This window comes from Podarcis liolepis (assembly GCF_965112155.1).
Source record: "Podarcis liolepis genome assembly, chromosome: 5".
Taxonomy (NCBI): Eukaryota; Metazoa; Chordata; class Lepidosauria; order Squamata; family Lacertidae; genus Podarcis; species Podarcis liolepis.
This window is the reverse complement of record NC_139556.1, coordinates 32,402,708-32,429,025: the sequence shown is the minus strand read 5'-3', so window position 1 is coordinate 32,429,025 and position 26,318 is coordinate 32,402,708. Positions and strand designations below refer to the sequence as shown.

Below are 26,318 nucleotides of genomic sequence, written 5' to 3'. Positions count from 1 at the left end.
GGAGATTGTGGCATTCTGTGTGGCTCAGCTGCTGAAGGCGATGAGAGACAGGGCTCTCCAAGTGGGTATTATTAAATGCTATTTGCTACCAGCAGCAGAGCTGCAAATGGAGAAGTCATGGGTTCTGTTTCAAGTTTTGGAAAAGAATGTTCTCCGACAGGCACAGGCTCTCCCGCCTGAAGCACAGACAGCTTGTTCAGATTGCTTTCTGCTATGCCCAGCCTCTTCACTACAGTGGTACCTCGGGTTACATACTATTCAGGTTACAGACGCTTCAGGTTACAGACTCCGCTAACCCAGAAAGAGTACCTCGGGTTAAGAACTTTGCTTCAGGATGAGAACAGAAACCGTGTTCTGGCGGCGCGGCAGCAGCGGGAGGCCCCATTAGCTAAACTGGTGCTTCAGGTTAAGAACAGTTTCAGGTTAAGAACAGACCTCCAGAACGAATTAAGTACTTAACCCGTGGTACCACTGTATTCTGCTCTAGCAAAAGCTATCCGTGGCCTTGATCCAAAGGAGCGCAGGTGGTCCTCAAATGGTGTGGCCAACACAGCACCCCCCAAAGCTTCATCCCAACCCACTCTGGGAACTGCCCTATATTTGTGCGGACAGACATGCTCACAACCACAAAACTACCAACGTAGATCCCAAAATGCCCTATTGCCTAGTCCCCCCGCCCCCCACCTATCATTCATCCAATGGAGGAGGGAAGGGACTCCAAGAATAGCTCTGGAAATGGATCTTTCCTTTTTTTCCTTTTTTGGCAAAGTAATAATAATAATTTTTTTTAAAATGTGCATTCCATTTGTATTGTATTGTACCATTCCATTGTAACTATCCAACCTCCCAAAATTTCAACACCTTGTGATGGCTTGACCCCTTTCTGTTAACAGGACAAATTCTACAAATACCTTCCATATCTCCTCAAAATCATTTCTCCTGCATATTCCCCATCTTACCTTAATAGCGCTTTGGAAATGGATCTAAATGCATAGGCAGGCTTATATGAGAGAAGCCGGTCCTTGATATATTTGAATCCTAAGTTATTTAGGGCTTTAAAAGATTAATGGCAGCCCCTTGAATTGTGCTTGGAAGTAGACAAGGAGCCAATGAAACCATTTAAAAAATGAGGATATGCATTCCATTTGCTTCCATTCAAGAAGCAAAGAGGAGAAACATTCTCAATTTTAAAACCTGAAGAGTTGCTAGATGGACCAATGGTTTGATCTAGGATGTGGCAGCTTCCTATCGTCCTCAGAAAGGGAAACATTTTTTACATTTTAAATTTTGCAGCATCTTTAGAAAGTGCAGAAACTGTTATGACTGTTTAATCTGCTTTGCAAGCAACTTCTAGTCTCCCCATGTCATTAATTCAACTCCATGTCATTAATTCAACTTCTAGTCTCTCCATGTCAATAAACATTTTTGGATATGGAAAACCACTCTGCCTAAAGCATAACTTTCCACAACTGTCCCTTTTGATGTGATATGAGGTACAGCTTAATCTTCTGATATGATAAAACACAGCACAATCCTAATAAACCAAGGCTCATGGCCTCCTACTGCTTTCTGCAGTACACATGACCATCAGTCCCAGACTCTGTAGTTGTATATCAGGGGTCACCAACACAGTGCCCATGAGTGTCTGTGCACCCACAAGGCTTTTCCTGGCACCCACAGGGTCACCTCCACTTGTTGGAATTCAGACTTGAAAGAAGCATTCTATTGTGGTGTATATGTACTACCAACAAGAGTTTCTCTGATATGCAAATGTGCCCATTGGCAACCCCTGCAAAGTTCATGTCCCCAATCCTCAACATTTGCCATCATGAAACAGTCCAACAAACTCGAAAGGATGTGGTTTGTTATTGCCTTGCATGCAACACACACATTATGATCTTACTGAATATTCAGGAAGACTTGTAAAGCAAACAAATAGAAGTTGCTGGGGGGAGGGCAATATTCTACGAAAAGTGCAGCCATATTTTATTACTAAAGGCCTGACATGGTCACAATGACATCCTTCCAACTTGATAAAAGATAATCTTTCTTTCCTCCTTCTAACCACCTACTCCTAGTGCTATAAAACTTTATAGAAGAAAATTGGAAAGCTACTCAAGCACAGATTAGAACAGTTTTCCGGCAAATTACTGATCATTACAAGAAACCACTCCGTACATTAGCACTCTAAGGACTTTTACAATGCACTGATTGCAGTGTCCTAATATCACATAAAAGCAGGTAACCTCCCAAGGATAATATATAGCAGCAGGAATCCAAATGTGCACCTCAATCATATCCACAGGTTTAGCCAAGGCTTGTGCCACAATACTGAAATCAAATCAAATCAAATCAAATCAAATCAAATCAGGCATGTCCTGCAAAAGACATACAAGGTCTATTTGCAACCTGACATAAAGAGAGAAATATCCTTGCTACTGTTTCAGACTCACCCAGGCATTAGGAGATTGGGATCTGGGCTTTTAGTTGTTGCCCTAGCTCTCTCCAGCACAAACACACACAAAAACTGCACAGGCTTTTCATCTTTGCTTTAGTTTCTAGTCATTAAGGCCCAAGCACATTCACACATGGATGTAAGGCAAATGCAAAGGACCCCTGGACAATTAAATCCAGTCAAAGGCAACTATGGGGTGCGACGCTCATCTCGCTTCAGGTCAAGGGAGCTGGTGTTTGTCCGCAGACAGCTTTCCGGGTCATGTGGAAAGCATGATTAAACCGCTACTGGCACACAGAGGACCGTGACGAGTGCCAGAGTGCATGGAAATGCCATTTACCTTCCCACTACAGCGGTACCTATTTGTCTACTTGCACTAGTGTACTTTCGAACTGCTAAGTTGGCAGGAGCGACACATGGATGTACACAAGCTACAGCAAAACTTGGGCTCATGTGCTCCTTCCACACCCTGGATGACTAGGAAAACAACTCCAGAAGGTTTTATGTCCACTTTCACTAACTGAACCAGAAGTCATAATTTAGCACTAACTCTACTTAGTTGAAACAAGCCAGCATCATAACCCATAGTTTGGAGTTCGCTTATTTTGAGGCTGACCATCGCTAGCATGAACCACAACCCCCAGTTCAGACTGACTGAAAAGCCGCAGTTAACTAAATGTTTTGAGGATAAAATTACAGAAGCTAACTCTCTATTTTCCTTCCTTATTTTGACAAAACAACATCCCTGGGCTTGCCCCTACTCAGATACCACAGGCCAGATAAAGCAATACTTTGGCAGCTTCTATGCATGAGGATTGCTGACAGCTTGAAGGGTATAATGTTACCAACTGTGTCTCTGTCATGTGATGCTAAGCAGCCTGAATGCAAGGAGAAATCTAACACTAGGCAAGTTGCATCTGGGTGGATACAGCAGAGCAAGCATAAGCAGCCAACTACAACTTTTGGCACCATAAATTCACATGGAATCAAGCTTTTTCAGTTCCCAAAAAGGGACAAGTCCCCCAATTCGAAAAGGTTCACTCACAAGGCAGAAATTGCACAAAAGCACTAGGGGAAAGGAGACGTAGTGCTGGAATTCTGCGCTTGCAATCTCAAGCATATGTCTCCTAGAGTAAGTCCACTGAACACCTTGAAATTTACTTCTGAGTAAACACACATATAGCTGCTCTACACAGCAACCACCCTGAATGGACTAGGCTGCCTAAGTATGAACTGAGAAGTTCTCCAGTTTTAAAAACTCAAATTCACCAAGCAGTACCAGGCAAGCTACCATCTTCCTACTTTGGCCCCCACCTGCAATAAAGACAACAACACTGGCCCACCTCACGGGGCTGTTGTTAAAATCTATGAGATAATGCAAAGCACACAGAAGTGCTGTGTATTCTTGAAGTTCCAAATGAACAGGATGCTGCTCTGTATCGAGGTGTTTTTAAACCAAAGCTCAGCCTCAGCTTCCTTGCTCAAGTCCTCTAGAATCATTTTGTCCTGTGTCATCTCATTTCTGCTTTGGTCTGGGATGTCTATACAGTAATCACCTCTAGGAGCTATGGGAAATGGGTGAGCTCAGAAGGGGATTAATTAGATGGCCTTCCCGTGCTGTGATTCTATTATTATCTACAGCTATTTCTGAAACACGCCCTGCAACATTCTTCCCTAGCATTCCCCTGACAAATAATCCAAAAATGATAAACTTTGCCTTTGACAAATTCAAATAATTTAGAAATCAAACAGGCTTTAAAAATGTAGTTTAACAAGCATTGAAGGATACAACATCCTTGAGCTTGTAACATCCTCCTTGTGTGATGTTAGGTCAAATTTCTAAATATAAGAACAAGTTTGTAGAAGAAGCAGCCATTTTGCATGGACACCCACCTTTCCCAAAGTCTGAGACAGCGCATCAACAAAACGAAAATAAAGATATTACACAGACAAATGGTGTGGGAAGAGCTTAATGCCTTAAATACCTACGAGCCAGCTTCACCCCTGAACTACAACACTTCGTCTAATCCCTACTCAGCCATGAAACTCCTTGTGCGGCCTTGAGAGAGTCGCAGTCTCTCAGCCTAACCTACCTCACAGAGTTGTTCTGAGGATAAAAGGAAGACAAGGTGGGGGGTGGGAAACTAGGTATCCCACTTTCAGTTCTTTAGAGGAAAGGTGGAATATAAATGTAATAATTTAATAATCTCACAGATCAACATGTGGAGGGCTAATATCACCAGACCTGCTCTCCACGGCAGCAACCAATGCACTAGGAATGGCTCATGTCGGTCACAATCATACTGTTTCCCACAGCAGAGCTGGTAATGCCAAGGTTGCAAGTTCAACCCCCGTATGGGACAGCTGTATCTTCCTGCATCACAGGGGGCTGGACTAGATGATCCTCAGGGTCCCTTCCATAGAGTTGTACTCTATGATTCTATGACGTTGGCACACATGCTCCCTGTGGGCTGGCCGGGACCACTGGCCTATCAAAACCTAAAACTTTCAGCAGGCAAGCTAACACAAATGTTTCTCTTTCTGGAGAAATCTAAAAGGTTTTACACAAAAAGGTGCCTTATAAATGGGTTGCGTCTTTCAGTTTCTTAGTTAAATATGTCCTTATCGTGCTCGGTTGGTACAGCAAGAGACTCTTAATCTCAGGGTTGTAGATTCGAGTCCCACGCTGGGCAAAAGATTCCTGCATTGCAGGGCGTAATAATAATAATAAGAATAATAAGAATAATAAGAATAAGAATAATAAATAAATAATAATTTATTATTTATACCCCGCCCATCTGGCTGAGTTTCCCAAGCCACTCTGGGTGGCTCCCAATCGAGTGTTAAAAACAATACAGCATTAAATATTAAAAACTCCTCTAAACAGGGCTGCCTTCAGATGTCTTTTAAAAACAGGATAGCTACTTATTTCCTTGACATCTGATGGGAGGGCGTTCCACAGGGAGGGGGCCACTACTGAGAAGGCCCTCTGTCTGATTCCCTGTAACCTCACTTCTCGCTATGAGGGAACCGCCAGAGGGCCCTCGGCGCTGGATCTGTGTCCGGGCTGAATGATGGGGGTGGAGAATAGATGAGTCTTCGTGGTGCCTTCCAACTCTGCAATTCTAAGATTCTATGATACTATAAGGAGTTTGTGGGTGCCAGACTCCCATGTGTTACGAGTTTCTGGAGAAGGCCACCTTGGCTACAACTGAGCTAAATCATGCTGGATCTCTTTAATGTACCAGTGGAATGTTGTGAGACCACACCCCTGTGCCTAGAATAATACCATACGAGATATTCACAAGGTGAGTGATCACATCATATCACATACCAAGATGCAAAACATGCCTTGCAGGGTTTTATTTTACCCAAGGTAATCACAAAGCCATTCTAGATGTAGCACCTTGAAATCTGTGCCAGTTAGGTGAACATACTGCTACAAGAATTGAGGAATAAAGCCAGACATTAACAATATGTATTGGTCTTTACATAATTTCCATTATTTCCCAGCAGCACTCATTTGGCCCACACATGTCAATCATTTTATTTTAGTTCCCTTCTCTAAATCTTGTAAGAATTCCTAAACCTTAAGTATCTAAGGGGTGTACAAAAAAAGTAAGCAACAGCAGACAACTTAAAACAAAATATTACAAAAAGACAGGCTACATATAAAAATGATACATCCATACAAAGTTACTGAGAGAAAGAAAGAAAAGTTTTCAGGCTAATCAAAAACAAAAATGTATGGTTTTAAAGAGGCAGGTAACATTTTTTTTTCAAGTTAGCATTTACTTATTGGCAGTGTTGGGAAAATTCCAAACCCCCAAAACTAAGCCATAGCTAACAGTTCTTGTGCCTTACTCAAACCCAAACGTTTTCCTATAATATTTTTCCTATATACTGTTTCCTACAATCATTTGAAGTGGGCAGTGCCCCAATCCCATCTTGCCTGGCACTCTGCATGGTTGTCAGAGTCCATACTGGCACACCCTAGTTGTGCTACTGACCCCAAGTGGCTTATCTAAGAAGCCAGGAGTCATTTGTTTGCTGAACACACCAGAGTACATATTTTCTGTAAGGCGGATGAATGTAAATGCCTATCCGTAAGATTCTGAATACAAGGAGAAACATATAAGGATGGCGTGAACAGCAACTCTCATGAAGACTGCTGGAGCATTAAAGGCAGTGCTTCAGCATCACCATCTAAGATAAGCAAGAGGCCTCCAGGGCTATCCTTTCTCCACTAAATTGGCTTCCTTCCTTCTCTCTCTCTTTATACACACCACACCCAAAGCAATGAGTGAGCCACTTCCTTCAGGTATGCAAGTCTACACTATTGGGGAATATGTGTATCACAATCAAGGGAATAGGTCTAATCACATGGCCCTTCCCCATCTGCTAGTATTCTCCTTTCCAATACAGGGTGGCAAAAGATCACCGGGATCTAATGCATGAACATCCTTCCCAGAAAACCCCAATAGCCTTTTCTGCACAATAAGCTTGATACTGGTAGATATGTTCGTTTTTGCACAAAATAAAATCCAGAATAACTCAGTGAAACAAAGATTTGTCCGCATACTACTTCCTATTTTGAATGATTAGTTTTTAGCCCCTTTGGGCTGTTTTGCAAAATGTTAGTTTTTAACAGGTTGTAAGTGATTGCAGGAGTAAAAATGAAATGATGATGCAAAAGAGAAGAGGAACAGAGACCATGAAATGGATTCATACAGGCCATAGTAGCTCCACAGTCTGGCTGTAAAATGTCTTAGCTATTATTGCTATTTTACTGCTTTTGCAAAAAATGACCAGCACATTTTCAAGTGTGCCTTCAGTACTATGAGCTTGATGACGATATCTGCATTATTTTTAAAACCTCATCAATCTAAACAGGCCAAATATCAGTTTCCCAGAAAAATTCCACATGCTGCAAAAGTGATAAAATACCAACACATGGAAAGGTGATGGTAAGTAATGAAGCTTGTTTTGAGTTCACAGTTTTGTTTAACATGCAAGCAACAATAGAGTCATCATGACAGGCCTCCATAGGAAAACACCGATGATAGGGTAAAAAACTACATTTCTGAAGCAAAGTAGAAAATGTCTATGATGATTTCTTTCTTGTAATTTTATATTGGATTATTTATTATTTCCTCTTCATGATAATCAGATCCCTCTCTTATCAGCAACGCATTTCCGAAATACAGACACACTAAAATCTGCCTAATAAAATATTATTGCTGCAAAACATGCTCATTAGCTCAACTTACAGCACTGGGCAAGTTAACATGTTAAAATATTGGCCCAGTGCCCAGGTAGAGGCCTACTATACATCTCTCCTGAAAAGGAGATATTTCCCCCATATTTCTGGGATGGTGTCCTTAAGAGACCTCCTGGGCAATATGGGACCAAAGTGAATATAATAAATCCAGCTCAGCAAAATGCCCAATTTTACTTTTTTACTTATCAAACCATTTACATCTTTGTAATCTAATTAACAAGCTTAGCCTTATCAGTCCCTTTTGCTGGGTCCTGCTATCTCCTTCCGGTTGCTACCAATCCCAGAAGAGCAACCTACAGGTAAATCCAACACCTGTCTTGGTAACAAATTCCAGAGGGAAGATTCAAGACGCAGATTATGCTCTAGTCCACAAAAAACCAGTGCCACAAAAGAAACCTGTTAGTCATTCAGGTAACCCAAGGCTCTCTTTTGTGTCTAGAGGCTTATCATTGCGAGTTACAAAGAATGCACCTGTTTTTACCCGGCCCTAAACACGCATCTGTATACACGATTTCAGTAGGCCCTGAATGCTCGCATTCATAAAAGACCTAGTCCATAATTCCCACAGTCACTTAGCGGATGACCAGCCGTTTATAGTAATAAACACATGATAGACGGATCCAACTCAGAGGGGGGGGGGAGAGAGAGAAGGGGAGTAAACCATGATTGTTGCGTTACTCATCGCTGCTCTGACATCTACACCCTGCTTCAAGGACACTGCAGCCCGTTCGGAAACCTTGCAATGGGCCGGATCTTTCAAGCTTTTTTTAAAAAAACACACACCCCCAAAACCCTATACGATCAAGGTAGAGGTTAAAAGATAAAATAAATGATGCCGATTTAATATTCTGGATGCTAAGAAATGCATGTACATACGTGTATATATAAACACAAATTATGCACCCCATAGGTTTTTTTAATAAATAAATAAAAATCCCTCCCACCCTCATCAAGACTGAAGAACTTGAACCTGCAGGTTTTTAAGGACGTTCGCTTTGTACCTTACCTTTTTGACCTGATCATCCTTTAATTCTGTGAAGTAATAGGCCAGAAGCTGAGCAGCTATCATTCTGTCTGGTTAAATAAGAGCTTTTTCCCAGGGTGGTTTTGCTAACCAGCACAATTGGGGCGGGGGAGGGCAGCTGAAATTTGCAAGGATGCAAAGCGATCCGTTTCTCTCCTCCCCTTTCTTCTTACAAGCGAAAGATTCTAGAGGTCCTTGGTTCAGCCTCACAGGGTAAAATATATAAATATAAAATGTAACGCTCTTTTTCCCTCCTCCTTTCCCTCCACGCGATAGCGACCGACTATAAACCTGCCCACTTCCTGCCTTGCGATTGGCTGTTCAAGGAGCGGTCGCGAAAGAAGCGTTTTCCACACCCTCCTCCTCCCGCCGCCGCCGGTTTGATGGACAACCTCCGCTGCCTTCTATGTGCAGGAAGGGGAGGATGCATGGCCATGGTCACCCCGGACGGGCATGCATCTGTGCACGTTCCTCACGTCCCTACACATCCTCAAGACGCATTTTAATGGCCTATACCCGCTCTCAACACCTTCCGGGAGAAAGAGATCCAGACCACCGCCAAGCTCGGGTCAACTCCCTACAGATGGGCAATGCATTTTCATTGCTTTCCTAAGGCAGAACATCTCTGCACCGAAAGGCGCACCTCCTTGAGCACGCAAGGGCGGAACTGTGAAAGCACGCAGCAAGCAGGCTTTAAATAACTTATACAAAAAAAGACAGCGGAACTGCTGTGTCACTGCAAAAGAAACGCATGCATTTTGAAAGCAGCGCGCAATATTTGACCCAAGCGCTTGCTAAGGCTCTGGCTGGTGCAATTTGCTTTCTGCAATTATTAGCGAAAGGAAAACAGGCAGCGGAACGGAGGAGACAGACACGCGCACGCTACTTCTAGACACTCGGCCGTCTGCTGAGCAATGTGGGCGTTGCCCAAGTCGCTGTCATGTGACCTGCTGACGAGGACTCCGATGATGCAGCATCCTCTCGGCTTTTTCTTTCTCGGCTGTCTCCCACCCTTCGGAATACTATTTGCAACAAGGGCTGTTCGACCTGCTTTGTTTGGAAGCTAGTAAATCAAAGAGCGTTATTTGTCCTGACCTTGCTGCGTTAGGGAAGCATAATGTGTCTGAGACATAATAAGCACCTTTAAAACAAACAAAAAGAAGACATTTTACGGTAATATATTACCGTAAGCGTAAGATTAACAATTTTACAGCGGTACACATTTTACAGCGGTACCCAAAGGGTACATTTTTTTAAAGTCACGTATAGGATCCGGCTGTGAGAGTGGGATAAGTAATTGGGAGCTGTACATTTCTATATATGTACTCTCGTTATAAAATCCTGACTCCAAATCTGTAAGATCATGGAAGCAAGTCCCAAGAGAATATGCCAGTTTTTCCAAGGAGAAGCAGGTCTTGGCAGGTTTGTAGGACATTTTTACTAGCCGCTTAGTTAATGCTAAATAGTTGCCTGGCCACATTCCTTTGCCGTCCCTCATAGATCAAGGGCACACTAGCTGCCAGTTTCACCATAGCTTAAGCATCAGAGAACAGGATAGTTGTCATATTTGTCCTGTAAAGCCTAGAAACTGTATAGTTTACCCCTCACAGAGTTACCATCTTCAGTGCTCTCAACAAACTACAGTTCCCAGGAGGATTTGGAGGAAATCATGTGCTTTAAATGTGTATAGGATGTGCTTTAAACATGAGTTTGTGGTTCTGCCAGTACCCCTTCATATTAGAAGACAAAGCTCAAGCGATGGAATGTTACTCCACCCCAAAATAGAAAAACATCATTCTACCTCAAAAACTTGATGTCAGAGGGTATGCTAAAAGGCTTTTCCTGGACCTCTGGTTTAATGTGTGTACAAGCCAGGATTCTTCTCCGTCCCTCCATTCCTTCTTTCATGTGATCCCTCATCTGAAGTTTGACAGGGTACATCCCAGACATAGGATTATGACCTTAGGAAGGGCCCATAGCATCAGAAATCTTCTGACCCAACGATAATATGACATGGAAAGATGGAGGGGAAAATCAACTCAGGACCATAGTATTGGAGGATGGAGAGATCAATCCTTCCCCCTGCACTATTTTCTGGATACAGTAGAACCTCAGTCTTCGAACGTAATCTAGTCCAGAAGACCGTTCAATTTTCGAAGCATTTGAAAACTCAGGATCAATGGGCTGGCTGCAAAATCACCTTCGAAAACGGAAGCAATTACTTCCAGGTTTTTCAGTGTTTCGGTTCCAAAATGTTCGGCTTCCGAGGTTCCACTGTAATTTTAAATCCCACCTCCTTATGGAAAGAAACATACAGGTATATATAAAATATTACTAGTTACTTTTTAACTAATATTATGAGGAGCTTTAATTGGCAAGAGCCCATTTCACCAGGTACATGAAATAAACAGAGAAGATGGTCATTTTAATGTTGATTATATTTAAATGTCTTTCTTGCTCTGTCCTCTCCTGGTTCATTTCCCAAATGTTAAAGGAAGCAGGCTACACTTGGCCTGGCCAAAACCATGAAATTAACAGGATTTCCTGAGCAGATAAACAAGGGACTGGGAAAAATGCATGCCTGTATCTGCAGCTGCAGTTTTCAGTGTAGCTGAGATAAGTGTACGCTGTGTAGAAGTGAGGACACCACAGAGCAATTAAGTATTCTTGAGAATTTGCCTTGAACAGTTCTAAAAGGGGCAACAGAATTTTGTGTTGGGGAAAATATGTTCTTGCTCTTTCATTTGCCCTCTAATACTGCAAAAAAAACATTTTTTCTCCATAAAATAGAGGACATCAGGTCCTTCATCTGGGCAACAATACAATGTTCCTTCCTTGACTTGTGCAGGGAGAGGAGTGCAAGGCAGGAATTGAAAGAATTCCCAGCTCATACTCTCTATACTGTGCCAAACAAAGCTCTTTAATGTTTCATCAGTGTTCACATCGAAATTTCCACTAAAGTGCTCACCTTGAATTGCTCCTCTTTGCCTGCAGGCCTTACCCTGCATCCTGAGTACAGTGTGCAGAAACCAATGCACACACACATACAATTTATGATCAACATAGCTTTGCCTTAGCACTGTTCTTCAGGTATATCTGCCAAAAAGGTTATCTGGTCAATCTATAATAAATTCTGAAAATCTATAGGTGGCATGCAGAAGGTTTTGTACTCTCTTCTCATCCAAATTCACTGGAAATTTAAGAATTCCCCTTTTCTATCTGTAGCTCTTTATGTGGCTCTTTTAGATCCCAGTCTTGATTGGGAAGGCCGGGACATACAGTACATCTTGAGTACAAACTACATGTGACATCAAAGATCCATGATCAGATCAAACTCAACTGTTGTTGTTGTTGATTAAAAGTAGCTGCAGAGTTCTCTCAGTTGAATTGGGAGCAGTGGCACAGGGCAAGGGTTTCTTTTTTATTTTATTGCCTTTTTGGTCCATTTCCTTCCCATGTTGGCTTCACAATCTAAATCCACCCGCCTGAAACTTCTATTGGCCTCACATAGACTTATTCCACTGCCACTCTGGGGTTAATGAGCTTTGTGGAGCAATTTAGATCAGAGAAAGGGTTAAAATAAATCCTCTCCCAGTGCTAATGCTTCAACCCTTTAAAATATCCCCATTATATTGCTTTTTAAAATATAAAATGGTTGTGAGAAAGGGGGTGGGACTGAAGCTCAAAAAATCCAAAAAAACACTGGCTTAAGCCATTCTTAATTTCTTGGTTCACCAGACCTCACAAGCTACGTGCACATTCACACATATACACTTAAGTGGATGACAAAAGGTCTTACTAAATATGGGAATACACTGCAAGCTTAAATATAGCATGGGCAGTGATGCTGATATCTTACTTGAAGTATCTTGCTAAGCGTGAGGGGGTGGGGGAATCTACAACCAACACCTCAGCTAACTTCCCTTTACATTAGACAAACTGATACACCTAGGCCGTGATACAGTACCCACTTACTTGGAAGTAAGTTCCTTTGACCTCAGTAGGAATTACTTCTGAGTAGACCTGCACAGGATTGCACTGCCCACATTATTTCCCAGAAAATCTTGAGACAGGAATACAAGGCCATAACCACACCATACATTTAACACACTTTGTCATGGCTACCCCCAAAGAATTCTGGGAACTGTCGTTTGTTAAGGGTGGTGAGGGTTATTAAGGAACTCCTATTCCTCTCAGAGAGTTACAATTCTCAAAGTGTTTTAACAACCAATCCCTCTTCCTAGAGAATCCAGTCCGAATTTTATTTGGGACCACCTAGACCCATGTGAACCTGACAGGCAATAGAAACAGGCCTTTTTCAGTAGCGGCCCTAAAATTTGGAGCTCCCTCTCATGAAATATCTCCTGCCAACCTAGCAGTTCAAAAGCACGTCAAAGTGCAAGTAGATAAATTGGTACCGCTCCGGCGGGAAGGTAAACGGCGTTTCCATGTGCTGCTCTGGCTCACCAGAAGCGGCTTGGTCATGCTGGCCACATGACCCGGAAGCTGCACACCGCTCACACCGGCTCCCTCGGCCAATAAAGCAAGATGAGCGCCGCAACCCCAGAGTTGGTCACAACTGGACCTAATGGTCATGGGTCCCTTTACCTCATAAAATATACACATGGCCCCTTCTTATTATCCTTTAAACTGGCTTGAAATCTTTTCTATTGCAATCCACTTTTATTTAACATGCTCAGCTGGGTTTTTACTCGCTTACACTACTGCTGGTTTTATCTTAATTTAGTTTTGCTTTTTTAATTAAAGTGCTGCTAAGTTTTATTTTTAACTGCTGCTGCTTGGCTTCTGTAATTATACTTAGACTACTTTTACTAAATTGTTTTTTAATGGTTGTTATTTTTAAAACAGTGTTTGTATTCATTACAGTACTGTAAGCCTTGTGAACTCACCTTAAAAAGCTGTATATAAATGTGTAAATAGCCTTCAGTTCCAAATGTGGAAAGCTAGTGAAATAAAACACGATTATATAATAAAGCACATCACCATAGTGTGTGGTGTTAAAAAATATTAATGTTCCATTGTAATGAAGAAGGAGAAGCTTAAGTTTAGGAAAAGCTCATTCTTCTAATTATAGTAGTGAGTAAAAAAAACCCCAAACATTCTTGGAAAGGATGAACAGGCCTATTGAGAGAACCTTTCATTTTGTCAAAGGCTAACTCTGCCTTGAGTCATGTGTGCCTTGCTCCTGTTGAATCAGAAGACAGAATGATGACAGGTTGCAATTATGGCAGCCAAAAGCCAGCAATGAACAGAAGAAGCAGAAGGGAAATCCTTATCATTGATGCTACAGGACAGATTAGTTTTAAAATGTGAGACTCAAGTTATAACTCACTGCAACATCATTTTTTAAATATGTTACAGTGGTACCTTGGGTTACAGATGCTTCAGGTTACGCGATTTCAGGTTGAGCACCGTGCCGAACCTGGAAGTACCGGAATGGGTTACTTCTGGGTTAACGGCGCTTGCGCATGCGTGGAAGCACCGAATCACAACCCACGCGTGCATACAGGCGGCACTGCAGGTTGTAAACGTGCCTCCCGCACGGATCACGTTTGCAACCCGAGGTTCCATTGTAATTCACGTCGCTTAAGTGCTATTTTTCTAAACAAAATGGTGCTGGAACTCACCATGAATGCCTTCCTTGTTCTCTTAGAGTGGCAATGACACCCACCTGAGAGGTCCTGCCAGAACAGAGTTCTAGAAAGTTCCGGCTGAAAAAAAGCCCTGACTACAACATATGTATTCCCCTTGATTCCATTCCACACATCTTGAATTCTAGAATAAGAAAACTATCCTGTGCACCATACACACAGCCATATTCTTTACTCAGTTCTGGCCTAAATATGTCAGAAAGCAGAGAAAAGATGGGTATATAGTATCAGTGGAACGTTTGAATAAATAGCTCCAGATGATGACCCAAATCACAACAATATGATGAATGGCCCTAGACTTAAGTTAATGCCAAACGTAAGGGTAAAATAGGGTTGCTACATTACCAGAGAGACTATACTGCTACAAAAGAGGCAGATCTCAACAGATTTTCTTATTACTTGTTCACTATGCCATCAAAAAAACACGGGTGGTGCAGGGACGCGGGTGCCGCTGTGGTCTAAACCACAGAGCCTAGGGCTTGCCGATCAGAAGGTCGGCAGTTTGAATCCCCGCAACGGGATGAGCGCCCGTTGTTAGGTCCCAGCTCCTGCCCACCTAGCAATTTGAAAGCATGTCAAGTGCAAGTAGATAAATAGGTACCGCTCCAGTGGGAAGGTAAACTGTGTCGCCAGAAGCGGCTTAGTCATGCTGGCCACATGACCCAGAAGCTGTCTGCAGACAAACGCCAGCTCCCTTGGCCTATAGAGTGAGATGAGCGTGCAACCCCAAAGTCGTCCGCGACTGGACCTAACAATGGTCAGGGATACCTTTACCTTTATGCCATCAAAAGCTCTACTACCCAAGAGCTACTAAGATACCATCATAGAGGATTAGTGCAAATTAGGTAGTTCCTCAGTAGCCTGCAAAAAATATAACATTTATCTCCCCACCCTACATTCTGTTCGCCATAACATTAATCTTTGAGCAACAAAGTGAGTGATTTCTTATTTTCCACCATCAAATTACAGAAAGGTCTTTGTGGGCTACCCACAAAAGGCTCCGAAGGGTCAACAGGTTTAAGGCTTATCAGTACATAATTATACAATCATAATATTGGTAGGATTCCTCTTTGGAGTCACTTTGTATTCCTTGCTTGGCGTGTTTAATCATTCCCTCTGCCATGAAGCTCACTGGGTGACTTAACTCTCAGCCGAACCTACCTCAGAGGGTTGTTCTAAGGATAACATGGGGAGGAGGAAAGCTATGTACGCCACCTTGGGCTCCTTGAAGGAAAGGTGGGATATAAGCTCAATAAACAAATAAATAAAAATAAAAACTAAATTGTTGGTTAATCCTTTCTTTGGGGGGGGGGGTTCCGTCTTTGCTTTTCACCCTGCTTCGGTATCTTTAGCAGCGGCATGGCCAGCAGAAAGATTACACTGATGAATCTTCTCCTAGTGTGGAGGAAAGCTGTGGTAAATTTATTTGATTCGGGCTACTAGTAAAGCCCAAGGACTGAGGCAGTAAGAAGCTAAGAGCCAGGTTTATGACTCTCTCTTCCCTTTACCTCTTTGTAATATATGTCTGTGAACTGAGAACAACTCAGGAAATGGCAGGAAAATACTGGTTTGAATTTAGACACAATTTTCACCTTACTGAAGGGCAGAGGGGAGAAAAAACAGACACCACTGTGCGGCAAGACCTTGGTGCCTATGCTCATGTTCCCTACTAGGAGATTTTATCAGGGGTAAATGCCCTGTGGGGATTCTCTGAACGCATACAAAGGTCACACACTAGCCAGCTTAAAACAGCACTCACTGGAGGAACTATTTTTGTGGCATATAACACACCAGGAGTGTGCATTTGTGAAGGGCAAGTAGCTCTCCTGAGAAACGTGACACCAGCAAAGAGGGAGAGGATCGTGCCAGCTGGTGGTCATGCAAGAGTTTTTAAGGCAAAAGTGAACAGCAAACTGAGGAAATATAACATTAAGGAGAGGCCAACAGACATGTCCCTAAAACATCAAGCTGATCTAAAAATACACAAAGCTTAATTTTCAAAAACAAACTAGGAGCTAAGATGGGTTAGTTGGATGCTGTAGACGCAGAGAGATTGAACTCAGGCTTTACTCTAGAAGCAGACTGGATTTATGAAGGCCACACACAGTCGACATCAGACAGTGTCAGCTGCAGAACCCACTGCTGCCTAACGTTGAAGCAGCACCTGCATCACCACTTGAGGGAATGAGGCTGATGCATGTCAGGATGAAAAAAACGACTGCACTAAAATGGCCTAGATACCACGATTATCGCTAAAGCAGACTGCAGTGTATTCTGCTCAGTCTCCCCAAATATACAACTCTCCATTTTACTGCTGTGCTTGAAAACTAGAAGTGAATAAATGTTAACAGTTCGCACCATACTTTCTGGTATAAATTACTTTCTTATTATTTACCTCAGAAACTTAACAGAAAGTTTAAGAGCATCTCTATACAGTAATGAAGCAGTGCATATTTGCCGCCCACCCCCAACTCTAGGAACTCCTCCCCAGTGGTGTGGCATGGGTTCCCAGCACCCAGGACTGCATGGAGGGGTGGGTGGGAGGGAAGGAAGGAAGGAAGGAAAGAAATAGATGGAGTACGCATGCGCATTCAACTGCCTAATGGTGACCGAGTCACCCAGGAGACTGCAGCTGCAAAAGAAAGAAAGAGTCATTCAACTGTCTGGAGAGGTCACTAGGTTTGCATGGAGAAACCGTTTTCAACAGAGTCTAGTGACAAAAGCACGCAGCTTTATTGAGGCAGCACCAGGTGTTGAAATTTTGCGCCCTTAACAATTTTGTACCCAGGGCAACTGCACCTTTGCCCCCCGCCCCATGCTACACCACTGCTTCTCCCCCAAAAAACTGTACAACTCCCTGTTAGGAAAAAAAACATTGAAAAACCCTCCAGAAAACAATTCCTAAAATTCTGTGAAAGGAAGGTGTGACCATTAAAAGTTCATAGCAAAGACAAACACTGAGAGCCTTTTGCACACGTTACACTTAAAACAACTTTGAGTGTTCTGTGCATGGTTACCTAGAGCCAAGCCTCATTCAACAGAATATATCTCTGAATTTGCATGGTATTTACCTGGGATGTGTTTGCATTTATGTATGCATGTGAGAGATAACGCAGTATAATCACACAGAAGGTTGGGCTTGGATTGGAAAGACTTGATTTCAAATTTTGACTCAGCTAGAAAGTGTGCCAGGTAATTCTGGGTCATTCATTATATTTCAGCAATCCTGTGAGGTACCATCTTGTATTCCTGGCCTCCTTGGAAGAACGAATACATGTGTCATAAAATTCACATTATTCCATATGTTTGCATTACAGATTAAGGAAACCATTTTAAATTCAAATTAGCAGCACCCTGAATTTTAAACGTAGGTGACCCCTTCTTAGAAGGAGACTCCTGCTGGTGAAGTTTAGTATAAATAAATAAAAATAGCTTTAGCCTTAGCTTGTTAATTACATGAATTTTAATTGATTGATCAATGAATTTATTCCATCTGAATAAATCTGCATGTAAGAATTATAGTTCTGAAGCTAAAAGTATAACTTTATTTGTGCATGATGCACAGATGTTTCGTGGTTGGCTCCATCTGAAAAGAGGCATTTGTTCCTGTGCTACAAAGTGAGAGGAAGCTGGATAGCCTTTCTGTGGGGGTTTTTAAATACATACTCTTTTTTATTTTTTTAATGCTTCCCAATTAATTGAGGGCACATTTTAATCAATTAAAAGTGTCTTAACTGATTACTTAATTCATCAGTGAAATGTTGCATCCATAAAAAATAGCCTTTGAACTTGGTGTCAGCACATCTGTCATTAGTAAAATACAATTAAAAGTACCCCACAGTGCAGTCCTATGGGTGCCTCCTCAGAAGAAAGGAGATTAAGTTCAATGGGTCGTGCTCCCACATAGGTGTGTATGGGGAAGATTGTAGGCAGGTCTGTATTGGCTTTGTTCTGTGGTTAGGAGTTTCTCTGGTTACCATAAGTAAATAAGAGGACTTCTGTGTTGGTTACTGCAGGAACCGCAGGAAAGGAAAAGCAGAAGAACTATCAGTGTGAAATGCAGGTAAAATGGTCAGAACTCTTTGCTTTGTCTGACCTTGGCCAAGCCAGTTTCTCATTCTAGCATAATCAATCAGTAAGACACTCCCTTCTTATCTTTCAGGGTGTGAAGTTTGCATTTGTATATAGGCCACAGTTTAAGCCCTTCATATGAAAGTATTTAATTACTAAGTAAGCCATGGAAAAGAGGCAGGAGACTGAGAGGAGAAGAAAAAAGTATATTCACGAAAGCTTAAAGACAAGTACGTACTATACAGTGGAACTGCCAAGCTGTTTTTTGCCCACTTTTAGTGAAGAATCCAACAGCTGTATTTATGCACTAGCACCCTCTAGTGATCATGGGGGGAATATCATTAGGTCACAATTTTAAGACAGAATACATTGGAGGAAAACTTGAAGAAAACACAAATTTATTTTGCAGAAAAGGGACCATGAAGTGTACATCCCCATCCCATCCCCATAGCTTCTGCATCCAATTTTCTTAAAAGCCAATCTTAAAACTTTCACTGGTTTGAGCCAATTGTTCTTCCAAATAAGCGGATTTTGAATTACCGTATGTCCCGGCCTCCTGTGACGCAGCGCGAGGCCCCGCCTCTTCCGTACCGGCACAGCGCGTGTTCGTTGGCCGCCATGTGCATTCTGGACAGAGCTTGCAGCTGGAGTGGGCTGCATCTACATGCGTCTGCCTGCCTGCCTGCCAGCCTCGTCGCCTCAGGTCCCCGCTCTCTCCTCACCGCAGAAAGTCCTTCCGAGCACGGTGCTCAGCTGCTGCTGCTGCTGCTGCTGCTGCTGCTGCTACAGCAGAGGCAGCAGAGGGGTGCACGCTCTGCCCCTGGCGGCACTTGCTGCAGGCAGGGGTAGTCTTATACGGCCAGTATATCCCAAACTCTATATTTTAACAGGAAAAGTTGGAGGTCGTCTTATACACCCAGGCGTCTTATACGCCGGAAAATACGGAATATGCTGTTCTGTGGGTTCATAAAAATTATGTGGGTGAATTACCGCACACTTCCTGTAGAAAGCTAATCTCTTAAGGAGAAAGCTAAGCACATGCCACAGAAATCCTCCAAAGAGAGAGATTCTTTTCTCCATTTGCACTTTCATACAAGCCTACCTAATTTGCCGTTCCCAAACCAATATTTGAACTAAAACAAAGCGTCTCCAAACTTTGTGAAGCACTTCCTCAACCAAATTAGGGCAGCCCTCCCTTGTATTATATAAGCATGCTTCCAAACACGGTTGTCAAGCCCTAATAAAGCAGAAGCACCATGGTCAACTTGTGCATTTGGCAACGTAGTAAATCAATTGGTGCTTATTATATGTTAATTCTTTATTACATATAAGGCTTTAAAAATATCTCTCATTCCTCTTAATTCCGCCCTTGTCCTTTCATTTTAAAGTTAAGCGTCTCTAACCCTGACAGATTGGAAACTTGGCATAAATGAAGCTTTGCATTGTTCTAGCAGTAATCTTGATACCAAGCCAGAATGTCTTTAGCAACTGCTTAGCGACCACATAGCAGAAAGGTTACATTTGTGTGAATGGTTTTATTCTTACAAAGGCTGAGAACAAAGGGGCAGGGCGGGTCTAGCGGATGTGAAGTGTGAAGATCAAGCTGAACCTGGGACCGGACTTTGCTACTCTGGGCCTACCTAATGGATGCTCCCAAGTATGAGAAGAGGAGAAATGGAGACGTTTCTCGATTCCTAGAATACTGTATAGCTTTTGGCAAAGTTTTGCAACTCAAGCATTCTAGAGCACAGGACTTTGCTCTCCACTCCATGTCTCTATAAAAGCAGTGCTGGTGTGAATAGCAAACCCCCAAAAGACGCAACATATGTTTGCATCATGCACCTCTTTAGCTCATGTCTCACCATGCTCCTATTTTTTGCTTGATACAAAGGATCCCTGGCCAGGATCCTTTGTATGTATGAGTATCAGCCCATCGTTGGCATGGGTGTGGATTAGGGTTGGTCTGTTTAGGTAGGATAATTCCTTCTATCCGATTTATATTTCCCTTCTTCCAAGGTAACTTCGCAAAAGGAAGAGGGTGCCCTAGGTGTAAAGGTTTGATAAGGAAATAAGGAGTTTTCAACTTTGAACCACTGACTCCACCACAATATTTTATGCTAAGGAAAATGCTATACTGCTCCCACCCAAATCACTCTGTTTATGTGGTTACTTTGTGGAGTATGGTTGAACAAGTATCACAAGCAGCTGTTGGATATTTTTTTTTTTTAAATGTGACTAATGACAAGTAGGACAACTCCCCCATTGTCCGAGACTTTTAAAAGTTATTATTTGCAAAATTTTGTTGTACTCCCAAATTCTACACCTCTAATGTGGGAGCGCATATTGAGACAAATTACTTTTAAGCAAATAAACACAGTCTTCCAGTAATGTCTACGACATAAACATTTTGTTTTAGTTTGCATTCATTTTTATTATCTGAACTCATCACCCCTATATTACTCTTACAGGTGAATGCAAATATATTCAGCTTTTTAAAGAGGTGGTAAAGAGTAGCATAGGTATCGTGTTCCCTTCCCTTGTGCACAATCTACATGGATAAGAGACATTTAAAAAGACACACACTAGATTCTTACACAGTAACCAAAAGGATCTTTGACATGCTTTTAGTGATTGTGGAGAAAAGCCCCAGCACAAAATGACATGCCTCCTTCCAGTTTCCAGTGAGTGAGGTTTATGGTTTCATTTATCTAAATTAAGTCACCTACTTTGTATTCTGAAGAACCATAGTCTGATCCGTCAGGCTCCTCATCTGTGGCCATCACTGGAGCATCTCTTCCCAGTTTACATTATAATTCCAAAGGTCTGTAAAAGTAAAGAATGGATAAAGTCAAATTTCATTTAAAAACTTTCCACTTAGTAAAGCATATTAATTGGTAAGACCATTGGCCATGTCTATAATACTACTAGCACATACACATAAAATCAGCAAATCAGCAATTATGCATTTAATTAATCTTTTTAAATTTAATTTAATTTAATCAACCGGCCACGCAGCAACAGCTATCAGCCTCTTGTCTATTGCAGATTTTGCCAACCTGGTACCTTCCAGTTGTTTTAGACTACAATTCCCATCAGCCTCCGGCCAGGTTGGTGAAGGCTGGGCTAATGCAACTTCCTGTCGATGAAGCAAAACCAATGCTGTAAAATGAAGTAACAACAATGAGGTACCTACTTTACTGTACACCAACGTGTCAACCTCAAGCATCCTTGACAAAGGCATTGCCACACAAACCTAGGATTGAGTTGTATCTGCAAGAGAGACAGCTGAGACAGTGTGGAGGAAGAACATGCCTTCTTGAAGAATGCTAGATGTAAATAATCCTCATTTGTGTCTTGACACTCAAGATGATATGGTATCACCTTCTAGAATGGTATAGTGCAGCCTTGACTGGGCAGAATATCTAGCTGTAAATTGTTCCTGGCTTCTCTGTCACATGCATGCCACAATGAAAGAGGCTAAACATTTGCCTGGGGTGAAGTGGGGGATGTTACTTACTGCACACTCCCATCTGCTTTGCTGAATTAAAAGCTCTTCGTCTGAAAACAAATTCTTCTTAATCTTCCAGGGACAAAAATAATAACAATAACTGTGATTTATGTTCTCCAACAATGTAGCTTTGCCGCAATGAATGAAGGCTTTGCTATTGCTCTCATCATGATAACATAGCAGCTGGTTTTAGAGTCAATTCCTTTTTTGTATAAAATTTAATGACCGTGCAGTTATTTAAATTTCAGAGTAACTGCCCGGGCTTTGGAAGCACAATGCTGCTCTGAAAACACAAACTTGAAAGCAACAGGAAAGTTTCTGAAATGCCAGTAGGGAATAAACTTGATAAAGATATCTTGTGTCCTGCCCACAAATGCCTAAAAGTCTATTATTCTATATACAGGGTGAGTCTTTTAAAAGAGGCCACGTGGAAGATGTGTACTCTGTATCCACGGGGCCTCTTTTAAAGGACCCACCCTGTATATACAACCTGTGCCTATGATGGAGGGGTTCCATCACCTCAAGCATAATCACCCCAAGAGGATCTTGCTTCTCATCTAGCTGCAGCCTTTAATTCAGGTATCAACCATTGTGCTCTGACCCTCTCTCCAGCCTTTATCAACCTGCAAACTTTCCCCACCTCTAGGTCATGTAACACCTAACTTTTAACTATTCTAACCTAAGCTGTGCCCTTATCTGTTGAGGAAGAGGGGCCCCAACCATTTGCCATTTTACAGGAGTCCCTTTGATGCTTTGTTCTCTTAATGGTCCATCACCCGGGCTATAACTTTGTGGGAAACCAGCCTGGGTTAATTAGCTTTTAACACTTGCTGATTCCACAGGATTAGAAGTGTCTAGCACACAGCACCCAAAGCCTCAGTTAAATTCTGACACTTGCTTGATCCAGAGATTGTAGTGGTCTGGAACCCACAAACTCATAACAGTATGTTATAAAATCCTACATCTTCCCCTTTATAGTTTTGGAAAGCATGTACCCTTGCTAGTTTCTCTTATTCATTGGCAATTGTTTGATCGTAAGTGTATGATGGCTTGTAGCACTTCAAGGCTGCGACCTTATGCTAACTTACCTGGAAGTAAGTTCCACTGAATGGGGGGGGGGGTTAATTTTGAGTAGAAGTAATAGTGCCACTGTATTCTGCTCTCGTCAGACCTCACCTGGAGTACTGTGTCCAGTTCTGGGCACCACAGTTCAAGAAGGACACTGACAAACTGGAACGTGTCCAGAGGAGAGCAACCAAAATAGTCAAAGGCCTGGAAATGATGCCTTATGAGGAATGGCTAAGGGAGCTGGCCGTGTTTAGCCTGGAGAAGAGGAGGTTAAGGGGTGATATGATAGCCATGTTCAAATATATAAAAGGATGTCACATAGAGGAGGGAGAAAGGTTGTTTTCTGCTGCTCCAGAGAAGCGGACATGGAGCAATGGATCCAAACTACAAGAAAGAAGATTCCACCTAAACATTAGGAAGAACTTCCTGACAGTAAGAGCTGTTCGACAGTGGAATTTGCTGCCAAGGAGTGTGGTGGAGTCTCCTGCTTTGGAGGTCTTTAAGCAGAGGCTTGACAACCATATGTCAGGAGTGCTCTGGTGGTGTTTCCTGCTTGGCAGGGGGTTGGATTTGATGGCCCTTGTGGTCTCTTCCAACTCTATGATTCTATGATTCTAAGATTGCACTGTAAGTATGGCTCAGAAAGCCGGTTAAGCAAAACTGCATGCTGCAGCTGGCATGTGGCATGTGGCAGGCCCTTCCATTGTTCTGTGGCTGTGCTTTGGCATGCAGTAGCGAGGCTGGTGACCACACAGTGTGAATTGCAAAAGAGTCGGCCTGAAAGCACAAGTGAAGTTTGATCTTAAAGGGAAACCACCGAGTTTAAAACAAGAAACACGTCTCTAATCTCAGATAAAGCATATTGAAAGCATACATTGACAATCCAATTTACTTTGCACCAGCTATGTGCTTTTTTATTTCTTATACAGTAAATAATATGTACAGAACAGGATCTGTACAGAACAGAAAATCTTTAAAGTCCACAAGTTCCTTTCTTTGCTTTAGGTATTTGGTAATGTATACACCTCCTACAAAGCTTAATCCAACAACGTATTTCCATAAATTGAACCAAAATATGTTTGAAAGTAGCTTGTTGCAGCATCTTCTAAAGTGTTAAAGGAATTATGTGTCATTAACAATTATACAAGGTCCTCCTTTTATTCCATATTTATTATATGAAATCAGATTCCCACATACAAAAAGACAATGCTATTTGCAAACACCTTAGGTGTTTCCCTAAGCACATTCTCATTCGTAAAAAAAATGGAAATAGTTCTTGTTGGATTGACAGCAGCAGGAAACAGGGCCCTTTTAAACAAATACTTCAGGTCGCCTCTTGACAGGCTGAACACCCATCAAGCAGTTCCATTAAGAATATTTGCAACGTTTTAAGTGGCAGCATTTCCGACACATTTCAGGAAGGAATCTGCTGTAACCCAAGTTGCCTGAGGTGACTGGCGGAGGCAGTGATGGTACCCTTTGCAGCTCAGGAGCCTGAGTTCAAGCCCCATATTGGGCAAAAGATTCCAGCATTGCAGGGGGTTGGACTAGATGATGCTTGTGGTCCCTTCCAACTCCTGCAATTCTGTATGAAACAAAAATATCATGAACAAAAAATAGTGGTGCATTTTAGACTCTGGACATAGTCCAAGTATGTTTATGTTGCTTTAGGTGGTATTGCGTGTTGTTTCACTCACAACTTTCAGCGACTCTTATTAAAATACAAAGTATTGGTTGGAGAACTGCATCTCAAAATTCAGATAGGTGTGAATTTTGAAGGATAGCTGTGTGCCAGTACTCATATTTTTTTGGAAAGTGCAGATTTGGTAAGATTCACTTTTAAATGCAAACTGAATCAAATCTCTCCGCCATCCCTACCCACAGGCTAATTTTTAAAGTGCACAGACTTATGCTCCAAAGCTCGTCACGAAGCCCAACACCTTAGCTTGATTTTAAAGTGGAAAGTGGGGTCATTAAAAGTCTTTGAGCCACACTGCATATTGCTGTGGGCAGTCAGTAGATTATTATTTTCAGCTTACCAAATGGAATGGCGCAGACCAACCATCTCTCCTCTCTCCTTCTACAAAGGCCTGGATTTCCATCCCAAGAAGCGCCAACTGCGAGCAACTCATTAAACACAACAATTTGTTTGAAAAAGAACATGGATTGATTACCTTTTGCACATCAGCCTTTTTAATTTCCTTTTCTAAAAGAAACAATAAAAAGTAAAACAACAGTGCCAGCTCTTGGCACATGCCTATACAAGGACATAATATCTACTTCCAAATGATGAGTTGTACATTACAAAGGATATTTAGACGTGAATGCGAAAGGACATGGATGGGAAAGGGAGCAGTAGAACATATAAATATGTTTAAAATAGTTGACAAAATAGTTACATTTATATGGCCTGGCTGTTTTATATTATGAGCATAACACAGAAATGTCAAGTATATTGTTGTATCTCTAAACATAAGACAACTTATGGAAACCTATGTTCAGATGTGCCAACACCTGCCTCAGTTTTGGCAAGAAAAACTGCTTTCTGTTTGCACAGCTGCCCAATCATCAGGATACAAACAGGAGTGGCTAAACTTGGTGCCTTCCAGATGGGAGTTTTACTCCAACAGCATCTCAAGGCCACAACATTGGCTAACTCTGGGCCACAGAAGTGTGCACCACTTTTGAACTACTGCTTCGGTTGGTTTCACAATGTTTTGTTTTTTTTAAATCACTGCTACACACAGATGCCTGCATGGCCACTTAATTTTCAGCAACATTATGCACTCGTTTTGCAACAGCAGTAATTAAGGCAGCTCCCTTTCCACTCCCGTCTTCAGACAGCATGAATGTCACATCACATTGAGGCGCCAGTTCTTTTACCGTTTCTTGCAAGATTCTAGAAAAGCTAAAGAGAGGAAAAACAAAGCAAAAAAAATTGCAATGATTGCACACTGCTGTTTATTTCTTAACTGGCAAAATGCCTGTCATTATGATGGGTAGGGACAGGAGAATACAGAGGGAGGGCTTTTACACTGTAAGAATTGACAGTAATCCAGTCTCTCTCTCTCTCTCTCTATGCTCTGCACTCACAAAACACCTTGTACCCCCTGGCAGATCCCGCTCCCAGTGACAGGTAAGTCAACCAGCATCAGGGGCAAGAGGGCAAGTTCTTCTCTCACCTCAACTGTATCTGCAAGTACAGCTCTTTAGCTTTCTCCATGGAAAGTTTTCACTAA

The 26,318-nt window shown here is 42.1% G+C and overlaps 2 protein-coding genes across 7 annotated transcripts in view; both read right to left on the bottom strand.

The window, feature by feature from the left end:
* LOC310706790 (hexokinase-1) overlaps positions 1-21,302 on the bottom strand; it is a 47,051-nt gene extending 25,749 nt beyond the window's left edge. The window contains exon 1 of one of the 2 annotated variants that reach the window (XM_083503048.1): positions 21,230-21,302. In XM_083503048.1, the coding sequence (XP_083359174.1) occupies positions 21,230-21,283 (54 nt within the window). In that variant the 5' untranslated portion in view covers positions 21,284-21,302. Of the gene's footprint in view, positions 1-8,742; positions 15,705-21,229 lie in introns of those variants that run through there. The other variant, XM_083503047.1, reaches the window with a different exon arrangement.
* A 3,043-nt stretch (positions 21,303-24,345) lies between these two features.
* LOC310706791 (hexokinase HKDC1) overlaps positions 24,346-26,318 on the bottom strand; it is a 28,448-nt gene continuing 26,475 nt past the window's right edge. For all 5 annotated transcript variants that reach the window (XM_083503051.1, XM_083503050.1, XM_083503053.1 and 2 more), the window contains exon 18: positions 24,346-25,987. In XM_083503051.1, coding sequence (XP_083359177.1) covers positions 25,843-25,987 — 145 coding nt within the window. In that variant the 3' untranslated portion in view covers positions 24,346-25,842. The remainder of the gene's footprint in view (positions 25,988-26,318) is intronic.